The sequence below is a fragment of the Colletotrichum lupini genome, chromosome 10 (assembly GCF_023278565.1).
Source record: "Colletotrichum lupini chromosome 10, complete sequence".
Taxonomy (NCBI): Eukaryota; Fungi; Ascomycota; class Sordariomycetes; order Glomerellales; family Glomerellaceae; genus Colletotrichum; species Colletotrichum lupini.
In genome coordinates, this window is record NC_064673.1 from 386,734 (window position 1) to 399,798 (window position 13,065).

The 13,065-nt window shown below is 57.9% G+C and overlaps 4 protein-coding genes across 4 annotated transcripts; 2 read left to right on the forward strand and 2 right to left on the reverse strand.

The window, feature by feature from the left end:
* Window positions 1–66: 66 nt before the first annotated feature.
* CLUP02_17326 (uncharacterized protein) lies at window positions 67–753 on the forward strand (the record flags this gene model as incomplete). The annotated part of the gene is made up of 1 exon (XM_049296239.1): window positions 67–753. One exon carries the CDS (start codon window positions 67–69, stop codon window positions 751–753), a length of 687 nt encoding a protein of 228 aa, XP_049137463.1.
* CLUP02_17327 (uncharacterized protein) lies at window positions 366–3,852 on the reverse strand (the record flags this gene model as incomplete). Its single annotated transcript, XM_049296240.1, has 7 exons — window positions 366–428; window positions 487–746; window positions 821–1,077; window positions 1,128–2,584; window positions 2,634–3,075; window positions 3,148–3,349; window positions 3,714–3,852. 7 exons carry the CDS (start codon window positions 3,850–3,852, stop codon window positions 366–368), a joined length of 2,820 nt encoding a protein of 939 aa, XP_049137464.1.
* Window positions 3,853–5,177: 1,325 nt separating this feature from the next.
* CLUP02_17328 (uncharacterized protein) lies at window positions 5,178–6,071 on the forward strand (the record flags this gene model as incomplete). Its single annotated transcript, XM_049296241.1, has 6 exons — window positions 5,178–5,189; window positions 5,255–5,454; window positions 5,507–5,551; window positions 5,643–5,691; window positions 5,789–5,968; window positions 6,033–6,071. 6 exons carry the CDS (start codon window positions 5,178–5,180, stop codon window positions 6,069–6,071), a joined length of 525 nt encoding a protein of 174 aa, XP_049137465.1.
* Window positions 6,072–6,155: 84 nt separating this feature from the next.
* Window positions 6,156–12,602, reverse strand: CLUP02_17329 (phosphatidylethanolamine N-methyltransferase; the record flags this gene model as incomplete). Its single annotated transcript, XM_049296242.1, has 10 exons — window positions 6,156–6,500; window positions 6,551–6,998; window positions 7,047–7,428; window positions 7,485–7,654; window positions 7,711–7,757; window positions 7,845–7,905; window positions 9,227–9,299; window positions 9,408–9,447; window positions 9,711–12,370; window positions 12,422–12,602. 10 exons carry the CDS (start codon window positions 12,600–12,602, stop codon window positions 6,156–6,158), a joined length of 4,407 nt encoding a protein of 1,468 aa, XP_049137466.1.
* Window positions 12,603–13,065: the final 463 nt, after the last annotated feature.

Here is a 13,065-nt window from a genome sequence, read left to right on the forward strand (position 1 = left end):
AATTGGGGCTGTCTTTCTTTCTCCAGGTACAGACAGGAAACGGGGTATTTCTTCATCGGCAGTGCTATGTTGTACAGTTACTATGTCACCACATCTCGGCAGCCCTGTTCTTTGGGAGCCAACTCCCCGGGCCAGAGAAGTGTTCTGTCCGTCCTCCCAAAGATACCATGGCTGGCTCATCTAGAGCCGCCCAAAGTAAAGTCTTGTTCCTCCCAAACCCGTATGCCTCAGAGCCGGTTATCCCAGCCACCTCGCAGCGCTGCCACTGAGTTCTGCTGTGAGTGCTGCCACTGTGCGCTAATAACCACTCCGTCAGACTTGCCCTCAATGATAAGTGACAGCATCTCGCCTCTTCCTCTCTCTTTCTATTCCCGGGGGTCGGCGGCAGAGCCATCTCGAAATGGGTTGGCGCCAGGCTGGCTCATTGGCTGTGTGGGTGGTCATGCCGGGATTTCGGTCCGAATACCGTGTAAGATCAAGTATTACCCGCCAACCAAGCCACGCCAATTCGCAGGGCGGCGTCCAGCCCCCATTTCCAGATGGCGTGACCCCGGATTTCTGTCTGCACCCCAGATGGACGCCTCCACCGTTCAGTGTAGCTTTGCACGCTCGATGCTGTTGCGACTGTACGCCGGCTTTCCCAGCCAAACGGGCGGCGGGGCACTCAACCCCAGGGTCGTTTGCAGGAGGATCATGGCGATGGCCCACCGTCAGGAACGTGGAGCTGGAGACTGCCGCGGGTCGCACTGTTGAGATGGGTGGCCCGCTGCAGACAACTAGATGCAATTCGAATAGGCGGGCGGGCCGAGCGGCTTTCAACCGCTCAGGTATGCCCTCCTTCGCACTTCGGCCTCTTTGATAATCTCGGCTGCCAGGCTCAGACTCGGGGCCAGTGTCGAGTATCGCTCGATCTCCATGACCACGTCGTTGATGATCTGATCGATGGTTTCCCTGTGGGGAACGAGGGTGAGGAGGATACTGCTCAAAGAGGGTGACATGGTCGCACCCATGACTAGTAGCGTTTGCGATACGATGGAGAGCGCTCCCTGCCACAGGTATGGCATGTGGCCGGCGTGACTGCGGCGAGTTAGCGTTATGACAAGAAATGATTCAGCACTTGAGCTTACTGTTGTGAAATGTGCTCCAGCTGCCGGATGGAGGCTTCCAGGCACTTGTGGCAACTGTCACGCACCGCGGGGTCCAGGACGGCCTGCTCATTGTCCAATACGGCCAAGATGTACGGGCGGTAGATGATCGTCCGGCAAGCAAAGAAGCGCAAGCGCAACACGGTCTGCACCGGATCGGAGAGGAGGGTACGGGTGAAGGGGAACTGCAGCGGCATCGGCAGGCTCTCGTACCATTGCGTCAGCTGAAAGTCGAGCTCCGCCACCACCGGCTCCAGGCTGGTTGTGGAAGCCATCGAGTCTTTTGAGTAGATGAGCTGGCTGACCCTGTTGAGGAGCCGCCGCAGGGCAATCTCGGCGAGGAAGTACCAGAGGTCGTCCCGGCCAATCGCTTCTTGCTCCTCACCCTCAAAGCCGCCAGGAAGGCCGACGTTCTCCTCAAATTGAACGACGCCCGAATGTGGCAAATCCAGCTCGGCCAAAAGATCGCTCTCAAACAAAAGTGAATTCCAGTAGATTCGCTCAGTGAGCTCCCGCTGATTGGGCGGGACTCTGTTGGGGGACATGAGCAAGAGCTGAAGTTTGGTACTGGTGGTGCAGAGCAGATTCCAAGCCTCCAAGGGCCGCACCAGGTAGAACAGATAAGCCGAAGCCAGCAAGTGGCACTGCGCCGCCAGGACGTTGTTGGATGTCATCATACCGGGCAGCAGCGCCCACGCGGCCGTAAAGTACTGCAGCCCGGGAGCGTCCTCGCCCGGGACGATGCGTGAGATGCTGCCTCTCAAACTCGCTTGACCCAGGGCCAGGACCAGCAAGACGATGCAGCTCTCGGCGCCCTCGCGGAAGCCGTTGGAGAGGGCTGTTCGATAATGGCTTCTCCACGTGTACGGGTTGACGCAGGCGTACCAGACATTCACCCGCTCAAAGTAGGCCTCGATGTAGGCAGTCGTATTGGACAGGTCGACACACGGCGTCTTTGTGAGCGAATGGAGAGGCTCGCGGGCCATTTCCAATTGGAGCAGGACTTGCGGGTCATAGGGGCGAGAGACGAGGTCGCGAATGAGAGGCCACTGCAATAGGTGAAGCGCCGCGTTTGTATGCATCTTGGGCATGGTTGAAATGTTTGTCGGGTTGTTCCACGTGCCCAGGCCGCCGTTGGGGATGATGGAGACGGCGTTGCCTGAGCCTGGTATGCCCATCAAGCTGTCCCCGTTGAGGCCTGATCCGTTGCTCATCGACGGCGACTCTTGGTTCATGGCGATGCCGTTTCCCTGTCCGGCGACCATGTTCATCTGCAGCAGGCTTTCAATACGGTTGAGGCGCTCGAGAATCAGCTTATCCCCGGCATCCAGCTTGATGCCGGGTTCTCTGTAGACGCACTCGGCGCCCAGCTCGGCGCAGAGCTTACACTTTGGTTTTGTGCCATCGCAGCGAGACTTGCGGGAGCGACACACTTCACACTGTCGTTGGTCAGCTCACAATGTCTTTCACACTGATCAATTCACATACTGCAATGGTGGCCCTCCTCCGTGGGTAGTCGATGCCAACGTCCGTGTTCCTCCTCTTTAGCGGGTTGGACCCCTCGTCGCTGGGCGCCTTGTGCATGCCATTGGTCAGAGCATCGGGACGGTTCTCGGAGGACTGAGACATGTTCCGGGCTTTTTGCACGGAACCTAGGAAGCCATCTCTGCTGAAACTGGGCGTCCTTTGCACCTTGAGCGAGGCGGGTGACTTGAGAGGGTGGATGCCGTTGGTCATGGAAGGTGAGGGAACGTCGACGTTGAAGGCCTCGCGCGACGGGACGGGAAAAGACCTCCCCGCGTTGCCGTTGCCCGTGGCCGAGCGCGGGGAGTCACCCGTCGACGACGGGGACATGGCGTGCTGTGTCTGGAGACGAAGAAGCTTGGTGGAAGACGTGGTGGGCAGATGGTGGTGCGCCGCGATAGCGCAGCTCAGGCGGGGGTGGATGGATGAGTGAAGCGGCGACTTGGGGGGGCTTGGTGGCTAAATAGTTGCGATGCACTGGCGGTTTGCGAGGCTGCAATCGACAAAGACCGGACCGATGCGATTAGGTTCGGCTGAACGGGGGGTGCGTGACTCGAGGCGAAAGGTGTCAGTCAGACCAGGCTCGAAGGTATCGCGGTGTTTCACAACTTCTTTGGAGGTGCCGTAGGAGAAGGGAGCAGACGACGGAACAGAGAAGGCGAGAAGAGACGAATGCACGGCTGTGGAGCAGTAATTATGGGAGAATCACCGAGGAGGCGGAGGAAGGGGGGGGGGGGGGGGGGGGGGGAAAAAGGGGGGGGGGGGGGGGGGGGGGGGGGGGGGAGGAGGAGGGGGGGGGAGGGGGGGGGGGGGGGGGGGGGGGGGAGGGGGGGGGGGGGGGGGGGGGGGGGGGGGGGGGGGGGGGGGGGGGGGGGGGGGGGGGGGGATAAAATGCGGAGGAAGCAATCCTATGGCGTTGTTGGTGTCGGATGGCCAAGGATGGGCAGCAAGTCGCTGTTGAGGGTAAAAAGAGACACTCGTCTGAGTGCCCGCAGGTGAGCAGAGGGGAGCTCTAGGCCAGCTTCATCCCCCTTTGCCCCGGACCCCGGCTTGGAGTCGTTGGAGCGAGAATCCATCGGATTGGTGCGTCGTGACAGTTACCCCATCCCGCAGCGGCAGACATCAGGCCAGGCCAGGCCAACCAGAGCCGACGGTTGCAACGGGCATGGGACGAAACGGGCATGGGATGGGATGGGATTCGGGGAGAGGATGAGATGGGGAACAAGGGTCAACGGCGCACGCTAAGCAGAGGGGCCGTCGCTTATACCTATGTACACAGTGAGGTAGCGCGGAAGAAGCATCTTGGTGTGCTGCCGGTTTGTCCATGTTTGTCCATCGTGGGTGTTGAGAGACATGTGTTCTTTGCGTTGACAACCTCATGCCTTACCGTACCGTAGGTACATTGGGTTAATTTGATGTCGTTGGTCCCAAAAGTATTGATCCGTGCCTTAATTCCGTTCCGAGTTTACGGCATCCATGGGGAAAGGGCCCTCAGTGTCGATCGGCCCTGCCAATCTGGGGGAGGGGCCACGACTACATCAATAAGGTAAAGTACCTTGAGTGTTTGACCTGAGGCAAGTGCTCCCCAGGGCGGGGGAAACGGGAAAGTGCCTTCCTGCCTTCTTTGGAGTCATTGAGGGTATCTCCTTCCTCTCGTCTGCCAGTTCTACCTGTATAAGTACGGATACAAGATACCTGGCTTACTAAGGCCAGTGGGCATTTCGAACCTCCCTCGTAATTTTACACACTTCACGTTGCAACCTCGTTCCGTTATCCATGGCCACAACTCCATAACAAATGAAGCCCAATTCCGAGTCTCTCCCGTTGTCTGCCGTGTTCTTGTGTGGCCCCAGTCTCCCCTCTCTGCCTGTACCTGCATGTCGACTCCCTTCGTCACGCTCACGGTTATTCGTACACTTTGACGAGACTTTGTCCAAGTAGGTGGCAGCATCCCTGTCAACTTCATTTCGCTCCCGCCACTCTACCAAGCTCGACTAACACCTCCAGGTTCTAGAAATCCCTCGGGCCCAATCTAGACAACACCAGCTGTGCCGCTGTCAAAAGATGGGGCTGCGAGAGATTGTCTCGCCATGTTAGCAAGACCCTGTCATGGTGCTCAACAGTCCTACAACGCCAGCCAGGTCATGAGGGGTGGTGGGCGAGAACCGCCGGAACGTAGATTAACCACCACCCCTCCAACACCCAAATCGGGACGCTTCTCCAAACAAGATTGACGAGCTCCCGCCTCGCTCTCATGCGTCCAAGGCCAGGGTTCATGAGCAGTTGATGTCGCTGAGTAGCTGATTCTTCACGAGAGATTTACGACGGTACCCCAAAAGGAAAAAGAAATCGACTTACGAATCACTCACTTCGACCAAAATTCGTCACGACGGTCCGCAATCTACCTAGGCATATCTCCCCATCTCGCGAGTTCGTCCCCGGGAGCGAATCCGGGGTCGGACGGGCGAACGGCCGGCCGTTTCCCTGGCACACCACACATGGCGATGGATGCCCCACACTGTAAGTCCCTCCCGACTACCCGCTTCCGGGGTTCTAATTCGTTACCAGACTTTGACACTCTGTAGTTTTGCTGCATGTCGACCGACCAGGCCAAGAAGCAGCATTCCTCTGCCGTGTCTGTCGGAACCTTTCTTGAGTGTATACCGGTCGACAACCCCAGGATCACGGTCGTATCGAACCAGACTTTATCGATGACTCTGTTCCGTCACTCGAAATGCCAGCCGCGGACGGGTACCTTCTTTGTGGAATCTGGAGTTGAAACCGAGTATTCTACTATTAATCTTAGACTTCTGAGAGTACGACTTCAAAATCCTCAGCTTCTACAAGAAAGAACCAATCTTATTCCTTGCGTCCGCCATGAAGTAGGTCGAAAATGCACTCGCGTTGCCTCAAGTGTCGGTCTGGAGAATTCCATTCGGCTGCGCTGTAACATTGCGTCGGCACTCATCCAAGTGTGACTTTCAATGTCGTGTTATCACTCCGCTCCCGCGACTCTGGTCTTGTAAGTTGACGTGCGCATCAGAACGCGCAGCCTCACATGGACCAGGTATCTATCTTCCCGCCCGCCTTTCGGGTTCCCTTCTGACCCAGGCCTGCAGACAATGGCCCGCCCGGGGATCCGAGCTTTGCTCGAACGGGGTCAGCCACTTCAAGCACGTTGGCTTGCTCGCGAGCCGCCCCTCGGTTACCGGATTAGGAGCCCGTCATCTTCCCAACTCGGGTTGCTGACCTTCCTACGTAGCCAAGGGGCGTTTATGATTCACGACGCGCATAAGCGAGTGAGAGTTTTCGGGTGTATGATTCCTCTATCGTGGGTCTCGAAATGCCCAACATGTCATTGAGGTCAGTACGGGCCCAGACTGCCTATACACCAGAGTTTGATTTCGTTGGTATCTAACATCTACTCGTGGTATACAATTCAAGGAGATGCAAGTTGTTTCATGCCGCTACGCTCATGCTAAACGCCTACTCATCAAAAATAACGGCAGTCACTTCGCCATCAACCTTGGCGCTCGTGAGAATCTCTCCCAGCTTGCCCGACGCGGCATCACGGCTAATCACAACGACACGGCTGTCAGACTGCAGACCAACGGCTACGAGGTCGCCCGCCTTGCTGACGGAGAACTGGCGCGGGATGCGTCCACCGGCGGGGAACTTTTGCAGCAGCGTAAGACCGCCCGTCTTGGCGTCAATGGTGAAGGTGTTGAGCGAGTCGGAGGGGATTTGCGCGCCCTCGCCGGGAGTGTCGGGGTTGCTGATGCTGAAAGCCGAATCGTTGCGCGACGAGACGGTCAAGAACTTGCCGTCGGACTGTTTTGTCAGTATGCATTGAGACTTCATACAGAAGAACGTTGACTCACAGAAATCCAAATCTCGGCGGCGCTGGCACCGGCAGGCGCAGAGGCACCAGCGCCGTAGGTGGAGCCGGAAAACACCTCGGTGAAGCCGAGCGTCTTGTTCTCGCGGTAGGCGACGTCGTATGCGGTGACGGTGTTGGCAAGCTCGCTAATGAGGTACAGGTACGTCTTGCCCTCGGGGGTGACGAGGAACTCGACGTGGCGGGGTCCGCTGCCGGGGGCGGCGACGAGGTTGTTGGCGCCGTCAACGGCAAAAACGCGGACGAGGTCGGCGCCCAGGTCGGGAACCAGGACGAACTGGCCCTTGGGGTCCAGGAAGACCTCGTGCGGGTGCGGGGCGTCCTGGCGCGACGGGTTGGGGCCGGGAGCCGACATGTTGAACGTCTCGGACTTGACGGGCGTGAGGGCCGCCGGGTTGGAGATGTCAAACCAGCTCACAGAGGAGCCGCCGCTGGCAAAAGTTAGCTCGTGCTCGTCGTCAACAAACATCAAGACATACTACTGAGCGATGGCGAGGCCTTGGCCCTTTTCGCCAAAGACAACGGCGCTCACGGGACCGCTGATGGTCTCCGTCTTGGCCAGCTGCTCCAGCACACCGTCGGCGCCGGTCTTGAAGGACGAGACGGTGCCGACATTGGTTGTAAGACCCTCATCCGTGCAAAACAGCCTCGCGTTGGCCTTGTCGAGCTGGAGCCACGATGGGCTGGGCGCGCAGCCGTTGGAAGAGGAGAGCGACTGCAGGGTGGACTGCGTGGCGTTTGTGCCCGACAGAGTGAGGTTCAGGGTGGTGACGGCGCCGCTGTACGATGAGGCGTAGAGGAGGGTGGCGGCCGCCGGAGAGGAGAGCAGCAGCGGCACGAGGCCGGCCGGCGCAAAGAGGTCTCACAACATGCTGGGCAAATACTGGACGACGAACGAATGTCTGTGTTGGCAAAACGGCTGCACGGTGAGAACGAGGCACGGAACGAGTGTGACGACGGTGACGAGTGCGAGCACGGGACGGAGAAGAAAAGGATGACGACGACGAGGTCTTGAACTCGAGGAGCGAAGACGGCCCATTTTCGCGCAAGACCCCTCAAGGTCCCAGGGGCAAGGACGGAGTCTCCTCTGAATGTGTCAACGATTGTCGCCCGTCGACCTTGGTTCCCTGGTCATGCGCTCACTGCCTTGGTAAAGCCGGGACCTGGACTTCGAAACGGAACCCGGTTGCCTGTTTGGGACGGCGAACGGGATTCTTCCGTGCTTCTGTGGCTAACCTTAATGCCTACAGAATACTTGTACAGACTTCACAGCGTACGGACACTACGGCGGAGTAGTCGGAGTGCGGTGCGGACACTATCCAGAAGACAGGCTCAACCCTGAAGCGACGTTAGCAAGGTGATGGGCTTCCCCTGTAATGAAAACGTCCGGCCAGGGGTAGTTCACGGTATTTTCGTCTGGTACGATGATAGAGTTTGTCTGGGAGATTCAGGTTGAGTACCTCGAGACAACCGCCCCTTTCTGTTCCTGTACAACGTACCGGCAGTATGCCACAGCAGGACCAGACAGCTTCCCGCAGCACACAACTCGACGAACCGCACCTCGTCTTTGGATGGCAAATGCTCGTGTCACACAAACTCTGAGAAAAAGGGTGTCGAGTTCGAGGTGGAGAAGGTTACTTTGACTTCCACTCGTGTGCCGATGCGGAGAATGTGGAGAAAAGAGGAGGAGGAGCCCAAAAGGACTGGAGGAGGCGGAGAGGTGAGGGGGAACCACGGAGATGCAGTCGGCCAATCGGCGCCGCTTGTTGATTTCGTGTGGGTTTTCTCTCTCGTTCGTGGGGTTCTGAGAAATTTCCCAATTTGCGGTAATTTATGATGCCGTCCCCAGCACGGGAGACGGTGAACACTGACCACCGCAGGCACGGGACGATGCCGGCGCCCGGTGAGGTCTTGGTCGAGTGTGGCATCACTCGAATCACGGATACATCACCAAAAAGTCAAACCCCTCGTCTGCCATCCGACCGAGCCGCCCGGCAGTCAAACGGCCGTGCGCCTATGCATCGAACCTCGAGAGTGACGCTTCGCCAATCACCTTCTTGTCGGATTTCAACTGGCCAGAATGGCAAGCTCGCATCATGATGTGCCATGTGGCCTCCCCCGCACTCCGATGCAAGCCACGGCCAACCTTGTCTTCTTCTAGCGTTGCCTCCGGCTTGCCGTTTGTGAACTGCGGGATCGTCGTCACACAGAGGCTTACTCTTATTCTGCATGTCTAGGTCTGCCATGTGCCGGGCCATGTGCACCACACGGTGCCTGGATTTACAGGGACGAACACTCGCATGCCGCACGAGGTACATCGACAGCCATCAGAATGCGTTAAAACGAGCCTGACGACGTGCGAACTCTCTATCCTGGGTCATGATCACTTCAAATCTTGACTCTTTGGCACACATGGGCGCTGTACCAAGACGGCGTGGACATTACGGACTGAGCAAACAATGCTCCAGGTCTCCCCTCGGAGTGATATCAAGTACCGCAAGAGCCCAGACTATAGCTTACTATAGCTTCATGCGGGGGGCGTAGCATTGTCCCCATACTCAACCATCCCAACGCCGGTACCGCCTCTTCTTTGCCTAAACTCCAAGCCAATCGAATCTGCGAGAGAGGGTCATCTTGCGGGTGGTTATGCACGACTCACCTCGGGACCGTGTGCACCAGGAATGCCAGGCCGTCCTTCCGTGCCGTGTCTCTCGCGGGGGCTCTCCTACTTGCTGTGCCGTGAGACTGTCAATCTTTGCGTACCAAAAAAGTGTTGCGAAAACAAATCGCTGCAGCGCGGTCACTGTTATTTTTCTCTTTCTCAGGCTAAGGTAACTCACGGACGCCCATCCACACGCTCTTGTTTCCCATCCTCGATTCCTGTTCGTTGCGCCGGGCATCGGTCGCCTCTCGGGCCAAGGTAAACCGACGTGCATAATACCAAGTCATCAATCTGAATGTGTGCGCCAACTTTTCCCTCCTAATGTTCCAGTACGATTGCAGATCACGAGCGTAAGGCCTAACGCATGATGCTTAGGCCTTCTCAAAGGTTGTAGGAGTGCTGTTCCCCTTGGAGTGAGACAGACTGTAGGGTGCCTATTGAACGTCAGTTTGTGTCATATGGACAGGCACGAGTGACTCACCAGAACCTGCTTGGCATTGCAGATTCGCCAGGCCATCTTTCTGACGTTGCCGTCGGCGGGCACGATGGCGGGGGCGAATTCGATACCAAACATTTGGTGGATGGCGTAGACGATTCTCTTGGCATACTTGCCATCGCGCTCGACGTGGCCGCCAAAGGGCTCGTCAACGGTGGTGGGCGCAATGTCGTGGTCACGGTCACAGCAGTTTTGCACAAGAGGCAGCAAGGCTTGCTCGACGGCCTTTTCGTACATGCCGTTGGCGTCAACCTCGACATCGTCCTCATCGAATTTGCCGATGCGGATCTCAAAGGGCTGCGAGATGGTCATGACGTGGTGGTTGCCGGCATGGTGGTACCGGAACTCAAAGACGCCCTGAGTCCACCACAGCCGATCGCCCTCAAAGATGACCTCGCCCTCGACAATGTCGGGATCCGACGCGTCCTGCTTTTGAGCCGGTCGATCGGGGATCAAGATGGCCTTGTCGGCGGTGGCCGCATCATAGCTGCCGGGAGTCGTAGGCACCCACCGGCCTAGAGACGGCACCTCTGTCGCTTCTCTGGAGCGGTTATCGGTAACCATGTAGAGACCAATCCAGTCCTTGCTGTCGTGCTTTGCGGGAGCGCGCCACTTAACTTTCAAAGGGGCGCCATATTCAAAGATCATGGTCTCGACACCGCGTTGGAATCGGGCCGTCAGACCCTCCTTGCCCGTGGCACGCTCATTGGCGGCTGATAGGCTTGAGGGGGTGCCTTCTACGGAGAGGGAATAGAGCTTAGGGTCTAGCCCAGCGAGATCCGGAGACAGGCGTGTGACGGTCAGACGAGCCGGGTACTTGTTGAACAGGGCCGAGGTGTCGCGGACGATCGTCTTGATGCCGGAAGCGAACTTGGGGCGCGCGGTATCGAGGAACTCCTCAATGAACTGTGCCGTGTCGTCAATCACCTTGTCGACACCGCGTTGCCAGCCCTGGACGGGCGGTGGCAGCGAACGTTTGATAAACTTGGTCAGGCCAGCCTCTTGACGAATGCCGCGACCATACGTCTTCTGCATGTGCGGCTTCTCAATAAAGTTGATGAAGCCCAACGTAAACAGCTGGCTGACAAGAGCCATGACGAAGATGGCTCTGCTCCATGTAATGAGGGCAGAGCCCCAGAGGCCAGCAGTGCCAAAGATGCGCTCGGGGTTGTTGAGGAAGCGGTAGATGGACTTGTATGTCAGCCTGGCGGTGGAGTCGTAAAAGAAGTCACCGTAGAACCAGCCAAACTCGCCGAGGGAGTCGTACACGCTGATGAATGTCCAGACCTGGAGGGAGACGAGGCCGGCTCCGACCACGTGCTTGAGGAGGACCCAGCCGTACGCCCAGTCCTCTGGCGGCGAGTACATCTTCCAGCACGCGGCGATGAAGGATCCCGTGCACATGACAGAGCTCAAATGGTACATGCCCTTCCACTGATTCCATGCCTCAGTGTGGCTCTCGCCGTACTTGAGGAAATGTCTCGTCCAGAACTTATTGCGGGACTGCCACGCGAGGATGGCACCCAGGCCGAGGTGATACCACACGCGCCAGAACAGAGCGTGCAGTAAGAACAGGACTTGGTACACCGACGTCGATGGGGTCACAATGGTCAGGACGGCCATGTAGAAGCCGAGCAACAGAACCGAGGTATCTGTGATGCGGAATAGGTCGAGGTTGTTCAAGCCGATCAGGTTGTGCACCTGCGCGGGCGCTTCGGGCGACGACTCCTGGACCGTGGCAGCCTGGTCACCCACGATTTCATCGTTGATGGCGACGAGCTCCGGCTGACCGGTAAGCGGCGTCGAGGCAGTGCGCTTACGCGGGGCAGGCGGGTTGTACGTCTTCTCAATGTGCGGGTTCTCAACAACGACGAGGAAGGCGAACTGGGCGAGATGGGCAATGATTGAGATGAAGAGGACCTCATAGCTCGCAGCCATCATGGAAATGCCGTAGTAGCCAGCGTAGCCAATGGAGTACATGGGGTGCGGGGCCATCTCAAAGACGCCGTCAAAGGTCAGCTCCTGGTCGACGAGGTAGAAAAAGTCGCCCCAGTACCAAGCGTAGTCCTTGACGACGCGGTGGGCATCCAGCTTGACCCAGAGATTGAAGAGGACCAAGAGGATGCCGATGGACCATCGTCCAAAACCGACAAAGGGGTTCTCGCCGGCGGGTGTGTGACCGCAGATCACGGCAAAGAGGCAGTAGGAGACAAAGTCACACATCAAGATCAGATCGACGACACGGCGGAAGACTAGCCAGGTGTTGTACTCCATGGGGGCTTTCTCAAACTCGTAGTCCTCGGGGATCTTGGCCTCGAGCTCACGCTTCAACATGTTGTAGAGCCAAGGGCGGGGTTGTTTTCCCGACGAGGGGTGCTCAAAGAGCTTCCATCTCGCGGCCCACGTCTCCAGCCTGCGGTGGTTGGACTGGATGGTGAGGAGGTATCCAATGCCAATGTTGTACGAGGCTCGCCAGAAGAGGAAGACGAGCGCGAACAAGGGACGCTTCAGGTTGCCGGGCACAAAATAGGCCGCAACAATCTGGAGGGCGAGAATGGCCAAGACGAGCAAATCGGAGAGGTTCTTGGGCTGTCTCGGATCGAGCAGCTGCGACACCATGTCGTGCGTGGTGGGGACGGTGAAGACTAGGCGATTGTCAGTCGACAGCAAGTAAAGCACATCACCGCGAAACCCACCTGTGCCATCGGGAGTTCGACCAAACGTCTTGTTGGGCTTTTGCAGTGAGTCTTCAGACTGGTCGTCCGCGGCGGCTGAGGGGTTTAGACCATCCTCGCCGTTGCCAGCCGCGGACGTCCGCCTCTGGCGCTGACGCAGAGAGCCGACATCACTTGCGAGGGGCGCGGCGGAAGAGCTCATGCTAGGCCAAAGGGCAGGAGCAGCGTAGCAATCGACAATGCCGATGGAGGGGTTTAGGTTATTTTCACACGCAGGGGGGTCGGTAAGGGCGTTGTGCGATGATGATTCTGTTGCTCAGGCTGTCCATGAGCCGCCAGTGTCAAGGTTGACTTTTTGTGTGCGCGAGAAACGAGCAGGAGCAATGCAAGAAGAGCAAGAGTTCAGGCGAGGAGAGAGGAGGAGAGAAGACAGGCGAAGAGGCAAGACGTTGGGAAGAAGGACGACGTGGAAAGAACGTCACAGACAAGGGTTGAGGGTGCAGCTGGAGGTTTCCAATGGGAGGCAGCGTTGTGAGGAAGCACTGGGAAGGTACGGTACGGAGGCACCTGCCGCACTTACACTGTACGACCAGCCCCACTAGTCCGGCGGGTTAGGTTTGGTTCCTGCTGATTTGGATTGGTTTGGATTGAGAAAGCCCGCCCGT